General features: G+C 45.1%; 5 protein-coding genes across 13 annotated transcripts in view; 3 read left to right on the forward strand and 2 right to left on the reverse strand.

Annotated features, from left to right (window-relative positions):
• LOC117890141 (rap guanine nucleotide exchange factor 4) overlaps positions 1-8,235 on the forward strand; it is a 43,531-nt gene extending 35,296 nt beyond the window's left edge. For all 3 annotated transcript variants that reach the window (XM_034794827.1, XM_034794829.1, XM_034794828.1), the window contains 15 exons: positions 1,478-1,529; positions 1,756-1,853; positions 2,270-2,356; positions 2,421-2,562; positions 2,630-2,822; positions 2,888-3,033; positions 3,274-3,418; positions 4,278-4,454; positions 4,529-4,690; positions 5,477-5,838; positions 5,900-6,153; positions 6,221-6,391; positions 6,662-6,795; positions 6,862-7,211; positions 7,269-8,235. In XM_034794827.1, the coding sequence (XP_034650718.1) occupies positions 1,478-1,529; positions 1,756-1,853; positions 2,270-2,356; positions 2,421-2,562; positions 2,630-2,822; positions 2,888-3,033; positions 3,274-3,418; positions 4,278-4,454; positions 4,529-4,690; positions 5,477-5,838; positions 5,900-6,153; positions 6,221-6,391; positions 6,662-6,795; positions 6,862-7,211; positions 7,269-7,396 (2,601 nt within the window). In that variant the 3' untranslated portion in view covers positions 7,397-8,235. The remainder of the gene's footprint in view (positions 1-1,477; positions 1,530-1,755; positions 1,854-2,269; positions 2,357-2,420; positions 2,563-2,629; positions 2,823-2,887; positions 3,034-3,273; positions 3,419-4,277; positions 4,455-4,528; positions 4,691-5,476; positions 5,839-5,899; positions 6,154-6,220; positions 6,392-6,661; positions 6,796-6,861; positions 7,212-7,268) is intronic.
• A 4,220-nt stretch (positions 8,236-12,455) lies between these two features.
• On the forward strand, positions 12,456-13,576 carry LOC117890298 (aldo-keto reductase family 1 member B1). Its single transcript, XM_034795066.1, has one exon. It carries the CDS (start codon positions 12,592-12,594, stop codon positions 13,525-13,527), a length of 936 nt encoding a protein of 311 aa, XP_034650957.1. The 5' UTR covers positions 12,456-12,591; the 3' UTR covers positions 13,528-13,576.
• Positions 13,577-13,964: 388 nt separating this feature from the next.
• On the forward strand, positions 13,965-14,821 carry LOC117890301 (CDGSH iron-sulfur domain-containing protein 3, mitochondrial). The gene is made up of 4 exons (XM_034795075.1): positions 13,965-14,090; positions 14,152-14,314; positions 14,411-14,504; positions 14,564-14,821. The coding sequence occupies exons 1-4, from the start codon at positions 14,043-14,045 to the stop codon at positions 14,685-14,687; spliced, it is 429 nt and encodes a 142-aa protein (XP_034650966.1). The 5' UTR covers positions 13,965-14,042; the 3' UTR covers positions 14,688-14,821.
• A 1,108-nt stretch (positions 14,822-15,929) lies between these two features.
• LOC117890299 (microtubule-associated protein RP/EB family member 1) lies at positions 15,930-21,726 on the reverse strand. 7 transcript variants are annotated; one of them, XM_034795071.1, is made up of 8 exons: positions 21,582-21,726; positions 18,599-18,772; positions 18,392-18,537; positions 16,845-17,112; positions 16,347-16,486; positions 16,207-16,289; positions 16,044-16,144; positions 15,930-15,976 (listed from the first exon to the last, which is right to left on the reverse strand). In XM_034795071.1, the coding sequence occupies exons 2-8, from the start codon at positions 18,717-18,719 to the stop codon at positions 15,945-15,947; spliced, it is 891 nt and encodes a 296-aa protein (XP_034650962.1). In that variant the 5' UTR covers positions 18,720-18,772; positions 21,582-21,726; the 3' UTR covers positions 15,930-15,944. The 7 variants fall into 7 exon arrangements, with proteins under 7 accessions (XP_034650962.1, XP_034650961.1, XP_034650959.1 ...); XM_034795070.1 differs by having other exon boundaries at positions 16,347-16,489; XM_034795068.1 differs by lacking the exon at positions 16,845-17,112 and adding an exon at positions 17,818-18,100.
• A 344-nt stretch (positions 21,727-22,070) lies between these two features.
• LOC117891181 (probable methylcrotonoyl-CoA carboxylase beta chain, mitochondrial) lies at positions 22,071-24,259 on the reverse strand. The gene is made up of 4 exons (XM_034796507.1): positions 24,016-24,259; positions 23,706-23,959; positions 22,762-23,648; positions 22,071-22,700 (listed from the first exon to the last, which is right to left on the reverse strand). The coding sequence occupies exons 1-4, from the start codon at positions 24,148-24,150 to the stop codon at positions 22,225-22,227; spliced, it is 1,752 nt and encodes a 583-aa protein (XP_034652398.1). The 5' UTR covers positions 24,151-24,259; the 3' UTR covers positions 22,071-22,224.
• Positions 24,260-24,803: the final 544 nt, after the last annotated feature.

A 24,803-nucleotide genomic window follows, 5' to 3' on the forward strand; every position in this document is an offset into this window, starting at 1 on the left:
CATTCCGGTGGCCAGGAGGCAAACAAATGGAAGCGCCAAACATGTGGTCTGCATTATCCTCAGCTTCATAAATATTTCATCTCGAACTGTATTGTGCATGCCTCCCAGTGGCAGTGGCAGTTGCAGCAATCCATGGCCATGCGGTTATTTATTTATGCACAAAACACAAGCGGCAGAGGAGAGGGGAGCACGGCAGAGGCTTTGCCTCACGCACAGGTGGAGACACAAAGCTGAAGGATTTGCCAGAAGCTTATGGACTAGAGTGGAAATATATTTAGTGGCAGCAGGGAGTACAGTCTCTAGTCTCCTGTCGCTCTGCCTCTCTGTCTCTCGATTTAAAGTTCATTTTGGAATATCAATTCTTAGCCAATTTGTGTTGGCTCTTTGAGGCACACAACTTATTGATTCTCTTTCGCTACGAGAGGCTACTGCTCTTGCCTGTAGGTTATCCATCAGTGTGTGTATCTAGCCATCAGGACTAGCAGCTGGTGCGCTCTTTGCTCTTTCAACTGCCAGGCAGAAGCGCGCTTTAAGCAGTTTTAATGTGAGTTCTGGTTCAAGGCAAACACCTTCCCGAGGCACGTTCTCCTCCCTCTGCTACGCTCACCTCTGCTGACTCTAGCCCTTCTGCTTCTCGCTCTCTCCCCCCTTTCGCACTGCCTAATTGCTTCCGCTTACTCTTGGGCCTGCTGTGTCTGTGCTGTTTGATAAGTGAAGAAATGAGAGTTTAATTAGCGTCGCCAATGACAGCGCCCACGGCAGCGACTCTGCCGCTTATCAGTTGAGCAGCGCCGCGCCTGAAGAGTTGCCAGCAAGCCTCACAGCAAGCATTGTTCAGCCACCAAATACTTTGGGCAGCGCATTGAGAGACGCTGACAACCCTTGCGAGTGATAAGAATTCAGCAAAGAGCGCGCGGCACACAGTGGGAGAGTCGCGTTTAGGCATTTGTCAGACTCATTTATCAGTACACAACACAAAGCTGCTTGTGGCAGTAAAACAACAAACTGCGAGCTGCGTAAAGAGTTGCAAAGTTGCAAGAAAGTTGCCACATGTCAGGTGCTGAACGGCAGCAGCGGCAGCGTCAGCGCTGGTCCGCTCAGATTGTGGCCAGCGATGAGGCAGCATTGTGCGTTGTGCTGCTCAACTACAGGCGTCACAGCGATGATGGCCAGTCAACGGCACAGGTGGAGAGAGCAGCTGGGATTGGAGCTGCTGCTGGCGCCACTTCCGCGGTCTTGAAGCGGCAGCGCCGCCTGGAGCGTGGGCAGCCGTCGGCGGCGCGACCGCAGTCGACGGCATTCGAAATGAGCAACGTAAATGGAATTTGGCATTGCAAATTATCGCGAGAAAACAAAACACGAAAACACAAAGCAAAACCCCAAAACAGAACAAGAAAACAACTCCCAACTAAATGAACTTTTACTTTACAGTTTTTAACTTTAATTTTAACATTTTGTTTTGCCTTTTTAATTGCAGAAAAACAAAGAGTTAATGAATGACATTTTCACCAATTGCAAATTGAAGAACGGTATGTAAACGACGTGCAGAGAGAGCGAGAGAGAGAGAGAGAGAGAGAGTGAAATTCTCATTAAAATTATTATCATCATCAAAACTGATTGAATAAACATATTAAACTCGCATTAAACATTGGGCAACCAGGCAACAAAAATAAACACACACATTTGTTATAAAAACATTAATTAAAATCCACCTGCTCTGTGGGTTGGTTTCGTTTCTGTTCGTTTTTTGGATAGGTTTTGGTCCTAGCGTACAGCAAACGGCGGCCGCCACATCGCCCACCAAGCGCCCACTCAGCCCGGACCACCCCAATCCAGCCTTGCCCATAACCGAGGTAAGCACACACACACAGCACAGGGCCACACGCACACACACATAAATATTTCATATATAATTTTTGCCCACATTGACGACGACAAATGAGTTAATTTGCTGCTCCAGAAAACTGTCAAGGGAATTATGTACAAAAATATATTTATTTATGCGTTATTCATGAGGCTGTTAAATGCGAAAATGTTCCCTTCAAAAGAAGATTTCTGCAAAATTGTTGTCCTGACTGTTCTGGCAGTGACATTTGCCCAGCAAGCAGAGCGCTAATCTGTTGCCACAGCAGCAGCTGAAACTTTAAGCTGTCTTTAATTAAGGCGACAAATTGTATGTAAACTGGGGCATAAGGCGTCAGGCATAAGGGATTATCGCTCGATTGTTTTTGGGAGCTTTTTAGTTGCTAAATTGAAGTTTTTTCCACAGACACCGAGTCCGGCTATGAGCCGCATGGGCTGGGCTCTACGCACATTACTCGTCGCCGACAACTCAAGCTGTCTGAAGGATCGCAAAGTAAGCCAAACAGAGAAGAGAACTAACTTTTAGATGATGCTAATTATGTGTGATATTTGCTTAGGTTTCGGGCAAGTTGATACGCAAGTGTGCGCCCGGCACTGAGCTCGTCGATTGGCTGGTAAATCTCGCACCAATTGTCCATACGCGCGCCCAAGCGGCGGGCATGTGGCAGGCTCTCGTCGAGGAAGGTGTACTTACACATGGTAAGAGCATGGTCGGACCTCGCATTAACTTTTGCACAATATTAATATAACTCATTGCCCGACGCAGTCAACAAAGAGCAGCCATTCAAGGATAAGTGCTTTCTGTATCGATTCCGCTTGGACGAGGAAGGTGGTGCAGCTGCGGTCGGCATACCCCAGGCAGAGGATCAACACGCAGCCAACGAGCACATACGCGAGGCATTGAGTGCGCTGTTTCAACGCGGACCGGATGCCACACTGCGTATGATATTGCGCAAGCCGTAAGTGATGCGAAAAGGCCGCAGAAATAAACACTTTAAGTACATGGAAACATATCCGCTTGCAGCTCCCACGAACGCACATCGGAGGAACTGGAGCTGGTGTTCGAGGAGCTCGTGCACATTGCCGCCCTCTCCCATTTATCCACCAGCATCAAGCGGGAACTCTCATCGATATTCGTGTTCGAGGCACATGCCCAAGCGGGCACAATATGTGAGTAACTAAATCTATATTCTATGCCCCACAAAAGCCATCACCGCAGCATTCAAAACTCTCGAGACAAAAAGCAAAGTTTTTGGCCAGCGCAAACTTTTTAATTAAATTCCAACTAATTATGTCTCAATAAAAGCCCCGTCCCGTCTGCCATTAAACCCCAAAATATACACAAAAAATGATAAGTACTAATAAAGACTTTTATCCCTTGAACAACAACAACAACAACAACAACAACAGTGTTCAATCAGGGGGACGAAGGACGCTCCTGGTATATCCTGCTGAAAGGTTCGGTGGATGTTGTGATACACGGCAAGGGCACGGTGGCCACACTGAAGACGGGCGATGATTTCGGTAAACTGGCTTTAATCAACGACGCACCCAGGTAAGAGCTTAACAACCAGATCTTTGCAAGAAATCTCTGCCCGAAAGTTCATCCTTCCTCCAAGTGCTGAAGTCTCTCGAGTTAGTAGCTGCAAGTTGTCTCCGTGCTCTGTGCACTGTGAGTTTTTCTCTGTGTGCACAAAGCCACAAGTGCGGACAATGGCCAAGGCGGTAACACAATGAGCAGCGTCAGTGCAACGACAAAGACAGACAGACAGGCAGAACCGCATTGTGTGGCATTTAGAGCAAACAATTGGAAATTGAAACAAAATATTAGCCCTAGCACAGCCCAGAGGCAATTTGTAAACTATTCTATAAACTTTGATAGCGGAAACGAAAAGGAAAAGGAAAGGAAAGAGTTTTGGGCTTGGGCTTTGCTTCAGTTCCCTTTGTAGTCAGACGGGGAAAAACGCATTTAAGCTGTTTAATTTATTCTTTGCAAATATGTTGGCATTATTATTATTTATTATTATTATTAACAAACAATGCCTGCGGTTTCTCCTGCGTATTGATTGCATGTTTGCGTCTGACCCTGTCTGACCGCTGCAGATGCCAAATGCAAATGCAAATGGAAATATATTCCGCCAGTGTCTGCTGTGAAATGGAATTTACTTTCACGTGGAATAAACTAAAATATAAATTTACTACCGACCGCGACACACGTGAAAATAAACTTAAATACAATTGGACATTTTCACATGCGGCGCGTGATAAAGCGGCAACCAAAATTGCATGAAACTCCGCGTAATTAATGCAAATTAAACATTAAAAAGTTTGCTTAAAGTTTATACGCTCCTTGGGCAGTCTTTTCGAGTGGAGAAATATAATATTAAATGCTTCAAATATTTTCTATCCACCAGAGCTGCTACCATTGTGCTCAAGGAGAACAATTGCCACTTGCTGCGCGTGGACAAGGAGCACTTCAATCGTATATTGCGCGATGTGGAGGCCAATACGTTGAGATTGCAGGAGCACGGCAAGGATGTTTTAGTGCTGGAGCGTGTGGCCAAGCAACGTGGACAGCATTCGGCATTCAAGTGAGTAGCTAATCAAATTTTAATTGAAAGTGGAATCGTTTACAATTTCAATTTCGCTGTTTTATGGCTCGCAGATACACGGTCATGTCGGGCACACCGGCCAAGATGCTGGAGCACCTGCTGGAGACCCGACTGGGGCAGTCTGTGGGCGGCATGGATCCCTTTCTCGATGACTTTCTGCTCACGCACATTGTATTCATGCCCGTGGTGCAGCTGGTTGATGAACTCGCCAATTAATATCCTTTTTCAAAGCAAAAACAATCAGGAATTTGAGTACCCAAAAACCTTTGCCTTATGCCAGCCACGTTCCACAGCTTAGGCCCCGCTCTTTTGGTTATTGTGGGGGGGTCAAACGCTCACAGCTCTTTCTCTGGCACTTTAAAAATGCCAAAAGTTCCTCCGACAGTGTTGCAGGAGGCGTCACGTTCTCCCCTTTTTGGGTGGTGGGAAAATGTAACACTGCCACGGCGACAGTTTAAGTGTTGGCAGCACGCAAGCCACACACATGACCCCGAAACGCAACACACAACAGCAACTCTCCGCCCAGTGCTAACAAGCAACACACTTCCTTCCGTCCAGTCCGAGTCGAAACAAAAGCCGCAATGAACTGACGACTTTGTCGGGAATGGGCACTCAAGATTGGGTTGGTGGAGAGTTGTGCGTGTGTCTTGTGTGTGTGTGTTAGTGGGGCACCCAATGCCATGCCCAATGATGCCTGAAACTAATCCCACAATCTGCATTGGAATACGTGATGTGTTTAATAAGCAGATCCACCAGCCGGGCACCCAACTAAGCAACTTGATTGGGAGCAATGGGGAGGGGAAGCATGGGGAAACAATGGGAAACGGGGGCAGCAATAAACACACGCCGAACCCTTGGGAGGGCAAAAACAGCAACAGGAACGAACCCAGACAGACAGACAAAGATTGAGCAACCCAAAAATTCAAATCTAAAATCCAATTCCAATGCCAAATCTTAAATCTGCAAAACAAAATTGGTTTCGCGCCTTAACCGCTGTGCACCTTTCATTGCGACACCCATGAGGACGCGCAAACACCCGAGGATCGTGAGTATATTGTCAACTTTAAGAAGCGCGTCATACAGTTTATGCAAAAGTGGGTCATGGCCGTGCGGCATGCGGCCTTCGAGGAGCCGAGTGTGTGTGATTTCATTGAGGATCTCGCTGCCGAAGTGGAAGCCGATCCCGATCTCAATGAGGAGACGAGCATCGTGCACAATGTGCTGACACAAATGGCACGCTATCAGGAGGATCGCAATCAGAATGCGGGACAAAAGTGGAAGTTGCCGCCAAATGGTCAGCCCATTTGTTTGTTTAGCGGCAATGCAACGCCCTCAAAGACGGTCATTCGACCGGATGATGATAGTGAGTATTGGGATTGATTTGTTTGCCAATTTGTTCTCTAATAATTCCCCTTTTGCTGCAGTCATCTTCCGCGTCTATTGTGCCGATCACACCTACTGCACCCTGCGCTTTCCCATGCACACCACTGCGGAGCTCATCAAAGCCTGCGCCGCCGACAAGCTGCAGCTGAATCGTGGCCCCGAGGACCTGTGCCTAGTCGAAGTCAAGTCGAATGGGGAGCGCTCCGTGTTTAAGGATAACGATGTCAGCATACCCACTGGCCTCTCGCTCAACGGTCGACTGTTTGTCTCCGTCAAGGATCATTTGGATGCGTTGGTAAGAGCAGCAGGAAGAGCTACTGGCTGCCTGGGTTTCTCTATTTGCTTGTTCCCTGCCTTTGCAGACTCAACTGCAGGAGCAGGAGTGCCCCACAGAGGGTGTCGACATCGATTTGGAAATACTAAGCACCAAGGAGCTGGCCTACCACATCACACTCTTCGAGTGGGATCTGTTCTATGCTGTGCATGAATATGAATTGCTCTATCACACCTTTGGACGGCATCACTTTGGCAAGGTGAGTGCGGGGAGGAGGGAGGTGTGCCCAAGTGGCAGGTAAACTTGCCCAAAAGTCTGTAAAGTCTCGTTTGGGTAATTAGCCAGCCAGCCCAGAGGCAGAGTGTGAGAAGTGGCCACAAAACTGTTTGCCATTTGTCATCTGTTTTTGCAAATTGAGTTTGGCCACAATTTGGGCCGCTACCAGCTCGAAGTAATTTAAGATGTTCGCAACCGAAAACTATGGAAAACTTAATCTGAGAAATTTCATCAATTTTCTCCGCTTTCTCAGATTACAGCCAATTTGGATGTCTTTCTGCGTCGCTTCAATGAGGTTCAGTATTGGATTGTCACCGAGCTCGTGTCCACGCCGAGTCTGAGCAAACGCGTGGGTCTCGTACGCAAGTTTATCAAGCTGGCTGCCTAGTAAGTGACCAAACCAAACGCTACCAAATGATAGAACTTACTGAACTACACCCAACCCTTATCTAGTTGCAAGGAATACCAAAATCTGAACGCATTCTTTGCTGTCGTCATGGGCCTCTCGAATATGGCCGTGTCGCGGCTGCAGCAAACCTGGGAGAAGATACCTTCGAAGTTTCGGAAGATCTTCCAAGAGTTTGAGGCGCTCATCGATCCCAGTCGCAATCATCGCGCGTATCGTGTGTTTGTGGGCAAGCTGCAGCCACCGCTGATACCGTTTATGCCGCTGCTGCTTAAGGACATGACCTTTGCCCACGAGGGCAACAAGACCAGCCTGGACGGGCTGGTGAACTTTGAGAAGATGCACATGATGGCACAAACCATGCGCACCATACGCTTCTGTCGCTCCAGGAGTTTGGGTAAGTTTTTTACAACGATTTATGATTTGAGTTTAACAATTATATTGCCTGTGGCAGGTTTGGAACCGCCTTCACCCAAGAGCGAGGGCGAGGTACGCTCGTACATCAGCAGCTTTCGTGTGATTGACAATCAGCGCGTTCTGACGGCCATGTCACAGAAGGTGGAGCCCACCAGGAAGCTCTAAGCAGCAGCTCCTCGTGGCGAGCGAGTGATTAAGTGTCAAACCCCCTATAAGTATGAGTGTTAAGTGTTTAATCAAAGCTGCAAATTAGCTGCACAGATACGAGCTTAGCTGCCCAGCAAGAACTTCTATTTGCATTCGCATTCGAATTAGCCTTAAGCTAAGTAGAGGATATTTATGACCCACTTAATCATGGACGAACTCTAACTCTAACTTTCAAAATGAACTGAAACCTACCACACAAAAATGCAAAAAACTTTTTTGCTTTAGTACAAAAACGAAACACGAAACGAAGCCACGAAAAATTTGACAGGCGGAGGAAACCAATGCGGAAACCCAGCGCAGAATGAGGAAGGAACTTACATACATACATACACAACTACATGCATAACTACATACATAGTGAATACAAAACAAAACAAAACAATGGACGAGTGTGATACTAAACATTTAGGAGGAGACGACATCAAAAAGTAAAACAAACAGCACGAAAACTGCATAATTTCCTACCAAAACTTTTTCTACGTACATCTACTATATAACTACATCTGTGTAACTATATCTACATATGTTTATCTACATTTACATCTGTTATAACCTACCCCAAAAAGTATTTTGTATAAACATACAAACGAATGAATGAAGAAAAGTGGCGTGGCAGCTGCGCCTGGACCAGAGCATGGAATCTATTTTTTTAAACCCTAAACTAAAAACTATTAAACAGTCTAGTTGAAGCTAGTTATTAACATGTAAGCTACTTAGTGCATAAGTTATTTAATTTCCAATTTGCGAACTTTTGTTTTCATTCAGTTTATTCCTCCAAACAAAGCGTAAAGTGAATGAAGCAAAAAAATAAACTATCACAACACATTTATTAATACACATTTATTTAAACAACACCAACCAACATTTAATTGTTTTATTTTTGTACAAAATTGAGTGATTTATTTTGTGTTAAATTATGAAAAAAGAAACAATTTGCATGTAAAAGTGCATTAAAATAATTAACACTGGAGAGGGACCTTACTAGCTGTAGTAATTAGTTGTATAGTTGTAAAATGAATCGATTCACATTTGTATATAGACTAAAAGTAAATCAACTTACTTGAAATGTGAACAGTTGCCCCACAGATATGCTGGGTAAGTTTTCGTTAGTTAATCCTAGCAATGTAGTAGCCGTAAAATAGAAACTCCAACTCCTCTCCCAAGTAAAGGTCTCTCAAACAACGATATAACACTTAACCTACCACAAAAAAAAAAGAAACCTATACATATTGTAGCCATAACTTTGACCATGATGCATAGGATTATATGTCGTGTATGTGTACTATAACAAATATTAGTCCTTCTTTTTGCGTAAATCCATGGCATCAGCAGTATCCAGTGGTTTCTCTCTCCCCAATAGCAAACAGCAAAACGAATTTTCAATGAAACTTTTATACATAAATATAGCCAGTGGAAACGTTAAGTTAATAACTTACAAATTTGTATAGATTTCGAATTGATTTTACATGCAACGCAACACCAATTTTTGTAGTACGTGACAAAAAAAAAACAGAGTTTAAACGCCTTTTAATTACTTTATCTACACAATGTGTGCCACAACCTGAGGCATTCAGCAACAAGTTAACCCAATAAATCTTCTAGCATATATATAGACACATTTGTAGATGGAATAACCCTAACACTAGTTTCTATAGTGATAAGAAATATTTCTAAGGCAAAACCAACTGTGTCAAAGGTTTTGAAAGGTATCAAAACTGTTGGCAACAGTACACAATCGTTGTGGTTCAATAATACCGATATATTTATGTATATCTATATATATACCCTTAGCAAGAAAATTCCAAATTTTAACTTGTGATTCGATTTGACAATCTCAAAAAACCAAAGCAAACGAGAAGGGACGTGTGAGACGCTTCTTACGCGTCACAACTTTTATACCCGGCACTCAGTACTACATCTGCACCTTCGCGGTGTTTTGTAAAATTTTACATATTTCCTTCATCTGTCATCTACATCAACAACACTACTCACGCCAACACGCTCCTTTAGCTCGCCACCCTCCCCTACAAACACACACTGCAGAGTCAGGGCAGAGTCGCGGCAGAGGCAGCGGCAGAGACGTGTCAGGGGCAGAGGCCAATAAACTGTAGTATCTTTTGGGGGCTGCTTTTGTTCTCAAAAGTATAGCAAACTTTCAGGCCAATTACAAAATAGCGTAGGACAGCCATATCCTGCAGTCTTTGTGGTCCTTGATGGACTCAAGCGATACAGGAGACTCGTACCTTCGCCAGGAGGCATGCCATGTTCTGATCCGACAGGAAACAGCCGAGTTATAGCGTTGAAGGGGATTATATAGAAAAACAATATTCAAATGGCATTATCCTTAATGTCCTAGCACCCGAAGTGATCCGGGACATTTTCCCGATCCCGAGGAGGCGTGACATGTCCTTTTTCGACAGGAAACAGCTGAGCTATAGCCTTGTAGAGATTAAAAAGAAAAAACAACATGAAAATGGCATTATCCTTAATGTCCTTGCACCCGAACTGGTCGCAAAGGATCCAGGACATTGGGCCGATCACGAGGGGGCGTGTCACATCCTGGACGGACTACAAATAAAGGAGAAAACAACAAAACAAATCTCTCCTGTTATTTTTGTCAAATTTTGACAGTCACCTCTTTGCACAGTGGCGCTCACGCGATGAAGACGGTCATTTCTGGAACTAAAATAACGTAGTTCGAGAATTGGCCGATCTGTGTTGGGACGCCACTGTGAACTTTTGAAATTGCTTCACTGAAATGGCCGAAAACTGGAAAATTTTCAGACCAAGTACCAGGCGAACAGAAGTCAGCTGAAGGTAACTGGTTTCCATGTTTTTTCACTGTGTCAAAATCTGGATGCTATGAAACCGCAATTCATTTTTGCGGAAACCAGTTACCTTCTACTGACTTCTGTTCGCCTGGTACTTGGTCTGAAAATTTTCCTGTTTTCGGCCATTTCAGTGGACCAATTTCAAAATTTCACAGTGGCGCCCTAACACAGAGCGGCCAACTCTCGAACTACGATATTTTAGTTCCATAAATGGCCGTAATAATCACGGTGGCGCCACTGTGCGAACGCATTTTTAGTTTAAGAAATGGCCGTCGTGATCGCGGAAGCGCCACTGTGCTAACTACGTGGCTGGTTCACTACAAGAAAGTGTTTGTTGTACAACAATAACAAAAACATCTTTTGATGTACAAGTTTTTTTTTTTACAACAAATTTTGAGAACAACGACAGAACAGTTTTGTTTTCTTCTTTTCTCCTATATTTGTTGGGGTCCGATCAGAATGTGCCACACCTTTTCGTAATCAGGACAACTTCCCCGATCCTTTTCAATCTCTCTCGCTTCAAGGACATCAAGGATTAAGGATTCAATTGCACATATTTCCCATTCCCATAATAAATACAATTGATGTTAGGTATATGTATGTATATGTATACTTCTTTTATTTGATATCTTCGCCTAGAATTGATTCTTAATTGCCTGTGGGCACAAAGTTGTAGACGACAATCTCCAGCTGCTCCTGCCCGACCAGACCAGCAGTCTGGTGCCAAAATTTGGTGGCTCTAGCTTTTATAGTCTCTGAGAACTAGCCGACAAACAAGACGGACAGACGGACGGACGGACGGACGGACGGACGGACAGACAGACATGGCTCAATCGACTCGGCTATTGATGCTGATCAAGAATATTTATACTTTACGGGGTCGGAAACGTTTCCTTCTGTGCGTTACATACAACCGTTATCCGCACAAATACAATATACCCTATTTACTCTTCGAGTACCGGGTATAAAAACTAACAAACTTTTCTCTACTTTTACTTTCAAAGAAAAATCACCAAAGCACTTTGCATAAACCTTAACTAAAATCGGGTAAATCTAGCGATATATTCAGGCTATACGTATATACCTCCGTATGAAAGAGTAATAATAAACAACTAAAATGTTCAATCTCAATTCTATAGGAAATAGAATAAGTCCCAAAGTGGATGTCTCCGAATCAGTGTCGTGTCTACATGGCTAGCGCATTACAATCTCCAATTTACTTACATAGAAAATATATGGATAAGTCTCTTTGCAGACCACATAGTTTATAATAAAGAAAGTCTCCTCATTTCGATGGAGCTCAAAAATAAGAATCAAACACCAAAACAGCAAATAAACAGCTAAATCAGTGTCTAGTACATGGCTAACGCAAAACAATCTCAAATTTACTTAACTAACAAATAGGAACAACTGTACACAATGTTCAAATCAGTGTCTACATGTCTATAGAATAAACCACAAGAGGATCTAGAAGAGAATGTAGAATGTCTCACAGTAAGAATCAAACACCAAAACAAAGCAAACCGTAGCGTAGCTAAGGTACATAATTACCATAAACTTGGATGTTCAAATCAGTGTCTACAATCTCCTAAATCTCCTCGGACTAAATCTCTAGTAAGTAATAGAAGAAAGAGAGTAATAACTAGAAGCTACCCTTTGTGGAGCTCACAGTAAGAAGCAAACACCAAAAAACAAACAATTTATGTTGCAGCCCGCACGGGCAGACAACTAAGTTGATCATAGCAATATAGCAATCATAGCGAATATATAGTAAATTGGACCCGAGATATTTAACCATATTAAACAGATTATAAATAACTATATACGAGTACATCCCTATATACCACAACCCGGTGAGATTTATGCAAAGCAAGCTAAATATTTTAAAAGGCAATCCCTAAGAGTAAAACCAGCATGTATCTTTGAATGTCTAACATTTTAAACTTTAAACTAAACAAATATTCAAATAAAGATTTATGTGTTAGCGACCAAAAAGACGTTTTACAGCACTGCTGCTGCATTTGAATTTCCAAATGAGCGCGCAAAGAGCTTTCAGAGAGCTTTCAAGCTGTGCTCTCTCATTTGCAACTGGTGGGGAATAACTGTGACGTGTCAGGTCGTGACGTCATCGGCATGACACAGCAGCTGGTCGGCGCTGGCGGTGACAAACCTACCGAAACCGGCCGAGCGAGGCACCATTTGCCCGCTACACCTTCAACGTGCTGGAACAGATTGCTCTGTCCATAATCTAGTATAAAAAAGCAAAGCATACTCGTAATAGCCTGTCGCCGCGTCGCAATCGAGTAACCAATTATCGACAAAATGACAAATCTCGCGCCGAAAATCAAACTGAGCAATGGCCAGGAAATGCCCGTCCTCGGCTTGGGCACCTGGAAGTCGTTCGAGTCGGAGGCCTACCAATCGACCAAGAACGCCATTGACATTGGCTACCGGCACATCGACACGGCGTTCGTCTACGAGAACGAGCAGGAGGTGGGCCAGGCGGTGCGGGAGAAGATTGCGGAGGGTGTGATCAAGCGGGAGGAGATATTTATCACCACGAAGCTGGGCGGCATCCATCACGATCCCGAGCTGGTGGAGCGCGCCTTCAGGCTGAGCCTGAGCAACCTCGGGCTGGAGTACATCGATCTGTACTTGATGCATCTGCCCATTGGCCAGAAGTTCCACAACGACAGCAATGTCCACGGCACCTTGGAGCTGACGGAGGTCGACTATCTGGACACCTGGCGGGAGATGGAGAAGCTGGTGGATCTGGGCCTGGCCCGCGGCATCGGACTGTCCAACTTCAATGCCGCACAAACGGAGCGCGTGCTGGCCAACTGCCGCATCAAGCCGGTGGTGAATCAGGTGGAGTGTCATCCGGGCTTCCAGCAGCAGAAGCTGCGCGAACATGCCAAGCAGCACGGCCTGGTGATCTGCGCCTACTGCCCGCTGGCACGTCCCCAGCCCGCACGCCAGTGGCCCGCGTTCATCTACGATGAGCAGGCCCAGCAGCTGGCCAAGAAGTACGGACGCAGCACTGCCCAGATCTGCCTGCGATATCTCATTCAAATTGGTGTCGTGCCACTGCCCAAGTCCTCCAACAAGACGCGCATTGAGGAGAACTTCAAAGTCTTTGACTTCGAGCTGAGTGCCGAGGATGTCAGGGCCATGGAGGGCTACCAGACGGGTCAGCGAACAGTGCCCTTCTCGGGCATGTCCGGCCACAAATATTATCCATTCAACGACGAGTTCTAGACATCTAACCTAAGTATTTCTTTTCCTAAATAAAATTGTGTGTATTATACGTTTTATGTCTGTGGAAGCTAATCAGCGTTTGTAATGGGGCTGCTTGATAAACGTGGGTACACTTTGGCATCTTATCTCGAGTATCTCACGACTGTAAAGTTTTGGTTATTCGAATTTCGAACACAAATGGAAGAACCCAAGAAATGTGCCACCCAACAGGGACATAGAGACGTGTGTATTGAGTTGCTTCGCTCAGACGCATCATAATCATATCTGTTCAAGTACTGAGACACAGTTTCTTATCACCGAAAACAGATTTAGAAATTGTGAAAATCATAGAGTAGTACAGGGGGAGGACGGAGCGACCTTGGACAGTGATACAAAAAGTGACGAGTGGCAGCGCCGATCTGGCTTGAGCTTTCAATAATCTGACGCTCCAGCCCTCGCTAAACATATGTTTGTCGCTGTCGCTGCACAACACTACTACCCAGAATCAGCGGAATTTATAAGAAAAAGCCGAAAACATGTCAATAATATTAAAACGCAGCCTGCGCACTTCCTGGCTGCTAAAGGTAACTTAGTCACTTGTGTTTAGTTGCGTTTAAGCACCCACTAACCTGTGTACAAACGCAGCAAGTCTGTTATAGCTCCAGCTCCAAGTCGGGCGATGCCAGCACCGCCGCCGCTGCCAAAACAATTCCCAAGAACTTGCTCGAAGACAAACAAACGGCTGTGCTGCAGAAGGAGAATGGTGTCATCTTCGATAAGCGACCATTCAAGATACACCTAGACAAGGGTACGTTCCACACAGCAGCAGCGAAGCAAAGCAATCCCTTGAAAAGTTTTACATAACCACAACTTAACATTCGTTACGATCGCTCCCCCCACACAGACAAAACCTACTCCTGGTGCCTCTGTGGAAAGTCCAAATCGCAGCCCATATGCGATGGCACGCACAAGAACGAGTTCCTAAAAATAAAACAAAGGTGAGAGCAGTGTACACTGTGCTACGAGTTGTGTGCAAACGTTTCTCTTTCCTTTCCAGGCCAATACGCTTCAAGGTGGAGAAGACGGGCGAATATTGGCTGTGCAACTGCAAGCAGACGACCCATCGACCCTTCTGCGACGGCACACACAAGCAGCCGGACATTCAGGCAGCTGTTAAATAGTTTCGTGTTTTGTATTTGAGAATGAGAAAATGCATTAATTGAATCAAGCAACATATTGATTTTATTCTAGATAATAGAACATTATTTATACACGCGATTAATAAATGCCTTCCAATGATGCACGCGTCTCTCGAGTGAGTATGTCCGTGTGTATATTTATGTATATGTGATTTTACAAGCATTAACAAAATATTTACAACGATCCCAAAAGCTAAGGGCTGATTGATTGCTTGATGAAAATGGAACCAACAAGTGGGGTTCAGTCGCGAGATAAGCAAAATGTTTGTCTGTTAAATCATATAAAATATAAATGAAACATGTGTGTGTGTGTGGGTTTTTCGTTTAGAAATTAGAAAGATGTTTTTTGTGTGTTTTATTTTGAAACTCTTCTTTTAAACATGGTTCAGTTTGTTCTACACATAAATATAGAACTAAAATGAATTGAGAGCAGAGAATCACTTAAGATCTAGGATTCATTTCGTATTTATGATGTTATGCAGCCAATTATGCTTTTGAATTTTTGAGAAATTAGAGGAAACATTATTACATTGTACAAATTCGATTCATTAGATCTGATCTTTCACATACAATTACTTAAAACCATCAAAGTGGGGGCGAAACTACGGATTGTATACAAATTATGACTTAAATTTTGCTTGAAAAGTGCGCAAAAACACAAGAGAAGACAGTCTGAATCGAGGGCTGAACTAGCGAATACATTTAAACTTTCGTTTCGTTGCACGTTAATAATTGGCTCGAACAACAAGTGTGCCGTGTCATGGAGCACATCCATTAGGTGGTCCGTTTACAATTTAGTTAACGTTTATTCTGCCAAAAAACAACAAATTTAAATTACTAAATACAAATGCTACGAGGACCAAGCAATAGCTGTTGGCTGATGGAACGTGGGGGGTTGCCAATGTAGACACTGTTTCTGTTTGATAATTGAGCACGAGAGCAGCATCCAAAGTACTAACGAAATAATATAGAAAAATGTGCACAATTTTCGGGGGAGTTGCTGCTGGTTCGATTCGGGGTGAGGGGTGTCCTTGTTATGTGGACATTACTTGTGGGGTTATCATACAGCACGAGTGCGTGTGTGCCGTGTGTTGTGTCTGTCTTCTCCTTTCGCTTCTAACTTCTTGGTGTATCCTCATGCTGGAGGGTTTGAAAATGTTTCGCATGTAGTTTTGCAGTTGTGGTGTTGTCGTGGGCTGGTTGTTGTTTTTTTTCTTCTTTTTCTCGTACATGTTACTCCTAATACTCCTCTTCTTCTGGTGGTGCATCGTCTGGGGGCGCAAAACCATCCTAGAAGGGCAAACGTACACGCAAAAAAAGAAGAACATTAAAACTTACTGGCTAACAATGCTGCGGTAGCTCCTACCTCAGTCGCATAGAGTATGTCCAAAATCTTTTGCACCAACGGAGTGGTCTCACCCTCCTCGGCCTCCTGGCAACTGTAAGACAAGGATTAGCAAGTTAGAAGAGAGCTCACAGAGAGTTGGCTGCGGGCTCTTACAGTATTTCAATGTCGCGCAATTTTGAGAAATAAAAGTCGCGCTCCTTCTCCAAACCTTCCAGATTTAGGCGCATGTCCATGACCTAAAGAAACCCATAAATTATGATGTGAAATATGTTGTTCAATATTGTGGCTCTTACCTGATTGGACAGCTCATCGATTTGCTGTGTGTTTACAGCATGGTTTGCATCGTTCTTCTTCACCGTCCCTGTAATATTGGTGGCTGTGGCCACTCTGCTGTGCGTCACTGCGCTGCTCGTGCGCGGCAGCACCTTGGAGACTGCTTAAATGGGCGATACAAAAGTCAATTTTAATATTTAAAACACAACAAAGGCTTAAAGAACCAACAACAAAACACGTGGGCAGGCAACGTATTTCTTTTTTTTTCTTAGACTGATTTAACAAACGTGAAGCACGTTCTCTATGGTTTTTTGATGTGTGTGTGTTTGTGTGTTTTTCGTTTGGAATCACTTTGGAAATGTGCATTCAAGTTTCGTTAAACTACGGGAGATCAGGGAGTAAATGAGAGGCGATAGGGAATGATCTACATTGACGAAAGTATGTACAAAATGTTTGACCATCGGTGGGGGGGTGGCTAAGAATGTAAAGAGGGAAAACCAAACCAAAAACCAACATACTGGGCTTTGCTGTTGCTGTCGTTGTTGGGCGCGCTGCTGTCGCTGGTGTACGCCTGTAAGAGCTCGCCACGCCGCCGCTGCCGCCGCCGCCCGTGCCGGGCAGGGATTTCACTGCACCCGAACCGAAGCCCATTGGCGCACCCTCGCGCACTCCGCTGGCATCATAGTCCCTGCCATCGTAATTAGCATCGAAGAACTTTTTGAACCATTGCAAAAATTCGAAATTATCTTGGAAGCGACCCTTTATCAATTTGTCAATGGGTATTATCTAAAAATAAAATGTGTAAGAAATATGCAAAAAGAGAGCGGTGAGAGAGAGTGTGTGTTGGTGGACAAAAACAATACCCAAATGCTAATAAAGGGAACATGGGGGCGTGGACACACAAATAGTACACCAAACAAACGAAAAACCTGGACCATGGTGAAATTACTAACCAGTTGAGGAGGACCACTCATTTATTCACCACGCTCAAAAGAAAAGGGTTGTCGTCCCCGAAAAAGAGTGCTCTGTGTTGAAGACGTCTTCTTCTTAGTAATTTCACCATGACCTGGACAATACACATAGGGAGAGAGAGAGACAGACGGTAACAAATGTTGTTCATTATTTGGCAAGCCAAATTTGGACTTTCCTCCTACCGCAATGTTACGAGTATGTTGGGGGAGGGATTACTGGGATTTTAGTTAGGATTTATGGGGTAGTAGTGTATGTAGGACAACAACAGTTCATCCAATTGGAATTCGAGTGTTTTTTTTTTTGGGTGCTGGGATGTGTGTCTGCTTGTGCGTGTGCGTTGGGTGAGTGCGGGTGGGCAGGTGGGTTTGGTTGGTTGGTGCGGATCCCAATGATCATGTGGCCGGTGTCCGCTTCACGTGCTTCACGTTCGCATCGTTACGATTAACAATTAAGTAGTTATAATCCGCGACCAACACACAAAAAGAAATGCGTTGCTTCACACACACACATGTCCCCTACCCGGTTCATGCGCGGGTACGCTGGGTGCCAGGCGCTTGGGTTGTGGCGCCAGTATTCCCCGTCGATGCATCGTGTGTATATCATTGTGGACGCTGCCCACACCGCTGCCGCCATTGCTGCTGCCGCCCGGTCCCTTGCCGCTGCCCATATTGACGCCGCCGCGCTGAGCCAATGGCTCATATTCGCGTCCATCGTAATTGGCATCGAAAAACTTTTTGAACCATTGCAAAAATTCGAAATTATCTTGAAATCGTCCCTTCACAAGTTTATCAACTGGTATGATCTGTTGTTTGAGGAGGTTGAGGAGGTTTTTGTTTGATATTTTGAAACGGATAATTGGAGTTAGTTACGACATTCAAGTGGTGTTACAGCTGTAAGCCGCGCATAACATTCGTCAATTCGAGCTCTGTTAAAGCTCTGTTATGGGCGACTGACACCGCCAATAATTGTCCGTTTTCCCACACTGCTCTCCGCAAAGAAGAGTGCGCGAAGGTGTCGTGTGTACGGTTGTGCATTGAACAAATCAAAAGAAACTCTCAAAGATGTGCAACTAAAATCACTCTCGATCCCCTACCTTATCCACGGACATCTTTTTGAAGCCAGCTTGCAGTATCTTAAAGTTCTGTATGTATTCGTGCTCCAAATTGGTGCGGAATTTGACACGCTTCACGGGCACTGAATTGGGGAACAGCATGTCCATGAATTGACAATATGCGGCGCCTAAAAATGGTTATAATTGTGTAATTAATATATAGATGATGACTTCATCCGAGCCACTTACCCGTGCAGAGCTCTTCGATTTTGGAGAATTGCGATTGCAGGCAATCGTTAACCCAGGCAAGCATGTCATGCCGCGAAAGGTTCTCTGATGTCACATTTGTGGAGTAAACGTTAACAGCCATTCTGCTTAGTTGTTGTTCTTATTCTTGTTGTTGCTAGTTCTTATTGAGCGGTACTGCAAAGAAATAAAGATCACAAATAAGTTACTTAATGTTCCATGAGCTCTGCAAATAAGGCATAAATCCATCAATTGCTCCAAGGTAGCCCCGTGCTGGGGGTCTCTGTGTGTGTGGGTGTGGGTGTAGGTGTAGGCAGGCGGCACAACTTTTAATTATCCGCGCTGGCAAATAATTGTTTTGGCTCTGTCGATGCATTCAAGCGTTGCCCATGTGCGTGTTCAATATCAAGATCACGATAATGATCTGCCAGCGGACTAGCCAGCAAATGTTTACCGTTGCACCACACTCGCCGCTTGAATTTGTAGAATTTGTGTTTCTTGTATGGAAAGATATGAAAGTTGTTTGGTCAGTTTATTAGACTGAGGCTCGGACTCTCTTTTTCTCTGCTACGATTACCAATTATTGCATTTCCCGGAATCACTTTTGTCTCAATTTAAGTTGAACTTTTAGAAATATTTTCGATACGTACATTTTATTTATTTATATTTCTTGCATTTTCTCTCCCTTAAAGCTGAATCTCACAATGAATTCAATGAGTGACTAACTTTGAACTGTTTTAACTTTGCCTTCTCTGATGTGAAAAAACAAATGATATTTTCTCTGCCTAGGCAGATTCAACTTCTTATCAACAATCCCCAACAAGGCATGCATTCCAGTCCCTCTTCAAAACTTTTGAGCGCATAAATGTCAGTCTAAGTGGTGCACTTGCTCCTGCTTAAGTATCTGCATCTTCCGGGCTCTAAATCGAATCGAATAATTTGCTCTAGCTGCTCTTTCTTTTTGAACTTCTATTATTAAAATTATGTTGCGATTAAGAAGGCATTAAACTCTGTGGCTGATTCTCTTTCGACTCTCAAAAACTTACGCCAGCGAACATGAAATGCAATCAGGAGAAATGGGAAACAAGAACGCTCAGAGGCGGGAAGCAGCAGCACTGGAGCGCGCGAACAATGAACTTGCACTGTGGCTGGGGCCTCACACCGGGGTCTGAGGCGACGGAGCTGCGTTGTCAACGCTTCGCTGCCTGCGTCGCGTTGCGGCGATGCTGGCGTCTCAGTCACTGCTTTCTTGGAGATGAAGATTACTCATGGGCTGGGTCCGACTGGCTGCCTATCTGGCGGAATGTTCGTCTGTCCCGTCAGTCGCTCTTCGTCATTGGCATTATCAATGTCAACCTGGCCAACAGGCTAACATAGAAACGTGGGCCACAACAGGCCAACGAAGCTGATAAAGAATTAGCCGGCATTTGGGAGCCAGCCTATAAATATCCAGCTCGTGTGTGTGTGCGTTGGGGAGAGTTTCCACGCTACCTTTTGCCTGTGTGTGTGTGTGTGTGTGCCGCAAGTGCATTGACCCGAAAGGGCGGAACTTCAATTCAAATGCGAGCGATTTGTTCCTAGATTATTGATTTAAGTGCGCCCCAGCAGAAGCAGCAGCAGGCAGCCACAATAGCCATGCCATGCCCCAAATACAACAAGTTGGGGATTGTGCTTTGTTATGGCTGTCGATGCCATGGCGGTTACGATGAATGAATGGGTGTGGGCGAGCTGCTGCCGCTGCTGCTGGTGGGGCGCTGCAGCGGAAGTTGTTTCCGCGCCAATTAGGCAGAACAAGCGCCGAATAGGAGAGCCATAAAATGTACACCACTTTTCATGGGGGAATGGAATATGAAACAACTTATCATATGCTCGTTAATACTCGCTAATCCTCCATATTCATATTCATAATTTGAAGACAGTCTCCGCCCGGGGGCAGAACGTGTGTGTGGAAGTGTGTCAAAAACAGAAAATAAATATGCGAAAAGCTTTTGAAGACACAGCCACAGACACGAGACGAGTGTGCATGTGTGTGTGTGCGTGTAAGTGGAGAAACCAAAGTGGAAACCGAGAAGTATGCAAGAAGAGCACACAGGCAGAGAGCTGCGTCGGCGTCGTCGGGGTCGCTCGACAGTTTTAATTTATCCAATAAAAATAGTAACACAATCTAAAAGAATCGAATAAATGTTGGTAACTGGACCCACACGCAACACACACACATGCACACTCTAACGTCTGCCACTTAATGTCTGCGGGGGCTTGACAGATAGACCATATAAGAGGTTGACACATGCAATGACGTCATGGAATTGGAAGCCAAAACGGAAAACACAATCAACACCTGAAACCTGAATGAGCATAGAAAAATATGGTTTCCTCTTTGGTAAGGGCAGGGCGGGTTGGGGAAAGTGACGAAGCAGATTAGCCGCTGCCTGCATTGGAATTTTTTGCGGCCTCTACTGACGCTGTTGCAAGTAAGCAGAAGCAGAAGCAAAAGCAGCAGCAGGCGGCAGCAGGCACACACAAACAGACACATACGCACACATGCAAGGACGCCGCACTCACGAAAAAATTTTATTTTTGGAGGAGGGAGCAGGGAACCGGGAACAGCAGCGGCAACCAACAGCAGCAGCAGGCGACATTTAAATATACAACACACACGCACACCGATGCACCAGATTCTCTTCCACAATGTACAGATATTTTTTCCCCTTTCCTTGCACGCGGCTCCGACTCAAGACTGCACTTGAAGTTTTCGGCAAAGTTATTTTAAAATCGCCACATACACTCCGCCACTCGCCGATGAACTTTCTTTTTTGCTGACGCTACTTCTAGATTTTGCCATTTTTCATTTTTTTTCTTCGATTTGTGCAAAAAAACAGGCAAAAGAGCCGCAACATTTACCACGCACACACACACACACCAGCACACAGATGAAGCCAAGCCCACACACAGAGTTACACTTGGTTCCGGCAAATGGTCCACTCACCTTTTTACTTATTAACTTGTTTTAGTGTTCTACTGTTCGATGATTCCTTAAATTATATTTAGACTTGTGTTTTAACTCGAAATGCAAAAAATTCTGTGTATGACGAACCCGATTTCAAAGCGTTAGGGATGACAGTGTGACCGCGCACTTATCGTTGAAATATACCGCAGGTACTCAAAAATATACCGAAATATACCCCCTCGTTGTAAGAATATACCGTATCTACTAAAGCATTTTGCTCGATTTTGATATTCTATTTAATATTACTAGCCAGCTTAGACTCTCATCCCTGAAACAATAATTTTATGAGATTGATGAATAAATTGTTCACAAGATTAGCTAGTTTTCATGATTTCTTCTTGTTGGATTGTGTGCATAAAAAGGTTGCTTCAAAGGTTGCTACGAGTATGTGGCGCTGTTCACCTTCTGCTGCAGGTTGCTGGCAACAGTCTTTAATTCTGCAGTTCGTTGTATTTAAAAATATTTGTTTTTGGATAGATACTCAATGGACATTTACAGAAAAAACAACAACAGTTCACTTAACACTAATAAATGCAACAGTTTCAATATAGTGGCAGGACATTAAATGTCAATAAATGCACAATTTCCGGTTCCTTCAATTACTTTCGCATGCAAATCAAATTTACATGCGGAAAACTCCAAACTTGGTGTCATGACCAGCATTGTTGAGGGCTGCCTTCAGGCTGAGGCCCAGCACTTGGCGTGTATTGGCCGGATCTATGATGCCATCATCCCACAGGCGAGCTGTACTGTAGTACGGCGAACCCTCCGCCTCGAACATTTCCACAATTGGAGCCTTCAGCTTTTGGGCCTCCTCCTCGGTGAACTCTTTGCCGGCACGCTTGCGCTGATCCTGAGTGATTTGTGCCAACACATTAGCAGCCTGTGTGCCGCCCATCACAGAGATGCGAGAGTTGGGCCACATGTAAAGGAATCGCGGCGAATAGGCACGTCCACACATGCCGTAGTTGCCAGCACCGTAAGAACCACCAATGATGACCGTAAACTTCGGGACGTTGGCACAAGCAACGGCTGTCACCATCTTGGCTCCATTTTTAGCTATGCCATGAGCCTCAGCATCGCGACCAACCATGAAACCTGGGAAAATAGAGAAAGATTTTGTTGAAAAGTCAATTTGGTGCCTGGAATGATCTCTCACCTGTGATATTCTGCAGAAAGACCAAAGGAATCTTGCGCTGTGAACACAACTGAATGAAATGTGCACCCTTCAGCGCACTCTCTGAGAAGAGGACACCATTATTGCCGACAATGCCGACGGTTTGGCCATAGAGCTTCGCAAATCCACAGACCAAAGTCTCGCCATAAAGTTTCTTGAACTCCGTGAAGCGACTGCCATCCACAATGCGGGCAATTACCTCGCGCACATCGAAGCTCTTGGTTAGATTGGGTCCCACAATGCCGTACAGCTCGTGGGGATCATAGCGCGGCTCCTCGACTGTCGAAGTAGCATTGGTGTTCCTCTCCCTGAAGTTCGCTTGACTGGAGTGCAGCAGCTGAGCGTTGTAGGAATTTGTGGCTGGCAGATTCAAATTGCTCACTATCTGGCGGGCCAAGTACAGTGCGTGCTCGTCATCGACAGCATAGTGATCGGTGACACCCGAAGTCTTGCAGTGAAGATCCGCACCGCCGAGATCTTCGGCGGAAACCTCCTCTCCAGTTGCAGCTTTCACCAGCGGAGGACCAGCCAGAAAAATGGTGCCCTGCTTCTTCACAATAATGCTCTCATCCGCCATGGCTGGGACATACGCTCCTCCGGCTGTGCAGCTGCCCATGACAACGGCAATTTGGGGTATGCCTTGGCCGGACATGTTTGCCTGGTTGTAGAATATGCGTCCAAAGTGCAGTTTGTCGGGGAAGACCTCAGCCTGGCGCGGCAAATTGGCACCACCCGAGTCCACCAGATAAATGCATGGCAATCGGTTCTCCTGGGCAACCTCTTGGGCGCGCAAATGCTTCTTCACAGTGATGGGATAGTAGCTGCCACCCTTGACAGTGGCATCGTTGGCCACCACAACACATTCAGTGCTAAAAGAAATGTTCTCTTGAGTCACATCTAAAGGGATTTCCAATGGGAAGACCTACCCACAGACACGACCCACTCCAGTGACTATGCCGCCCGAGTTGACCACTTCCTCGCCGTACAGTTCATGGCCAGCCAGCGCACTAAGTTCCAGGAACGGCGAACCTTTATCCAGCAGTAGATTGATGCGTTCCCTGGCCAACAGCTTGCCGCGGGAGGTGTGCCTATCGTTGGCCTTTTGACCGCCACCTGTTAGCACCTGGCTGGTGAGGTTGCGCAGCTCCGTGACAAGTTTGCCCATTTCGCTGGCATTGTCCTACAACAAAAGTGCAAACTGTAGTTTAATTCTAGACATATGCAAATTGTTTATACCTTATATTCGGCTGACTGTTTGTCCACCTCGCTGGGCAAGACATTTGCGTCGCCAACGTGGAGCAAACGTGTCGTCTGGCTGCGCAGTAAATTTGTGGATATGGCATTCCTGAGCAGTATATTTAGCCTAAGCATTTTATGCAATGTTTAATGGGAATAGGTAACTAAAAACTACAGCGAAATAAGTGCAGAAATGCGGCTGGTGTTGGTTGCTTGCTGTTACGTCAGTATCGATTTTGCGTGGGCGTGCGGTGATAGCGATAGCAAACAGCTGTGCGATCACACAAATAACGAGAAGTTGGCAGCACTACCAGCAAACAGCGGTGCAGCTGGGTTAGCAGCGCCGATCTCGCACGGGGTTCGTTGCATTTAAAAGTTTGTTTTGTTATACCCGGTACTCGAAGAGTAAATAGGGTATATTGTATTTGTGCGGATAACGGTTGTATGTAACGCACAGAAGGAAACGTTTCCGACCCCATAAAGCATATATATTCTTGATCAGCATCAATAGCCGAGTCGATTGAGCCATGTCTGTCTGTCCGTCCGTCCGTCCGTCTGTCTAGAGCTAGAGCCACCAAATTTTGGCACAAGAGTGCTATATGCTCACACTGAAACCAGTGTATTTCAAAAATGAGACCCGCCCCCTTCCGACCCGCCCACGTCTCTGCCGCGACTCTGCCCTGACTCTGCAGTGTGTGTTTCTAGGGGAGGGTGGCGAGCTAAAGGAGCGTGTTGGCGTGAGTAGTGTTGTTGATGTAGATGACAGATGAAGAAAAAATGTAAAATTT

Source organism: Drosophila subobscura, chromosome E (genome assembly GCF_008121235.1).
Source record: "Drosophila subobscura isolate 14011-0131.10 chromosome E, UCBerk_Dsub_1.0, whole genome shotgun sequence".
Taxonomy (NCBI): Eukaryota; Metazoa; Arthropoda; class Insecta; order Diptera; family Drosophilidae; genus Drosophila; species Drosophila subobscura.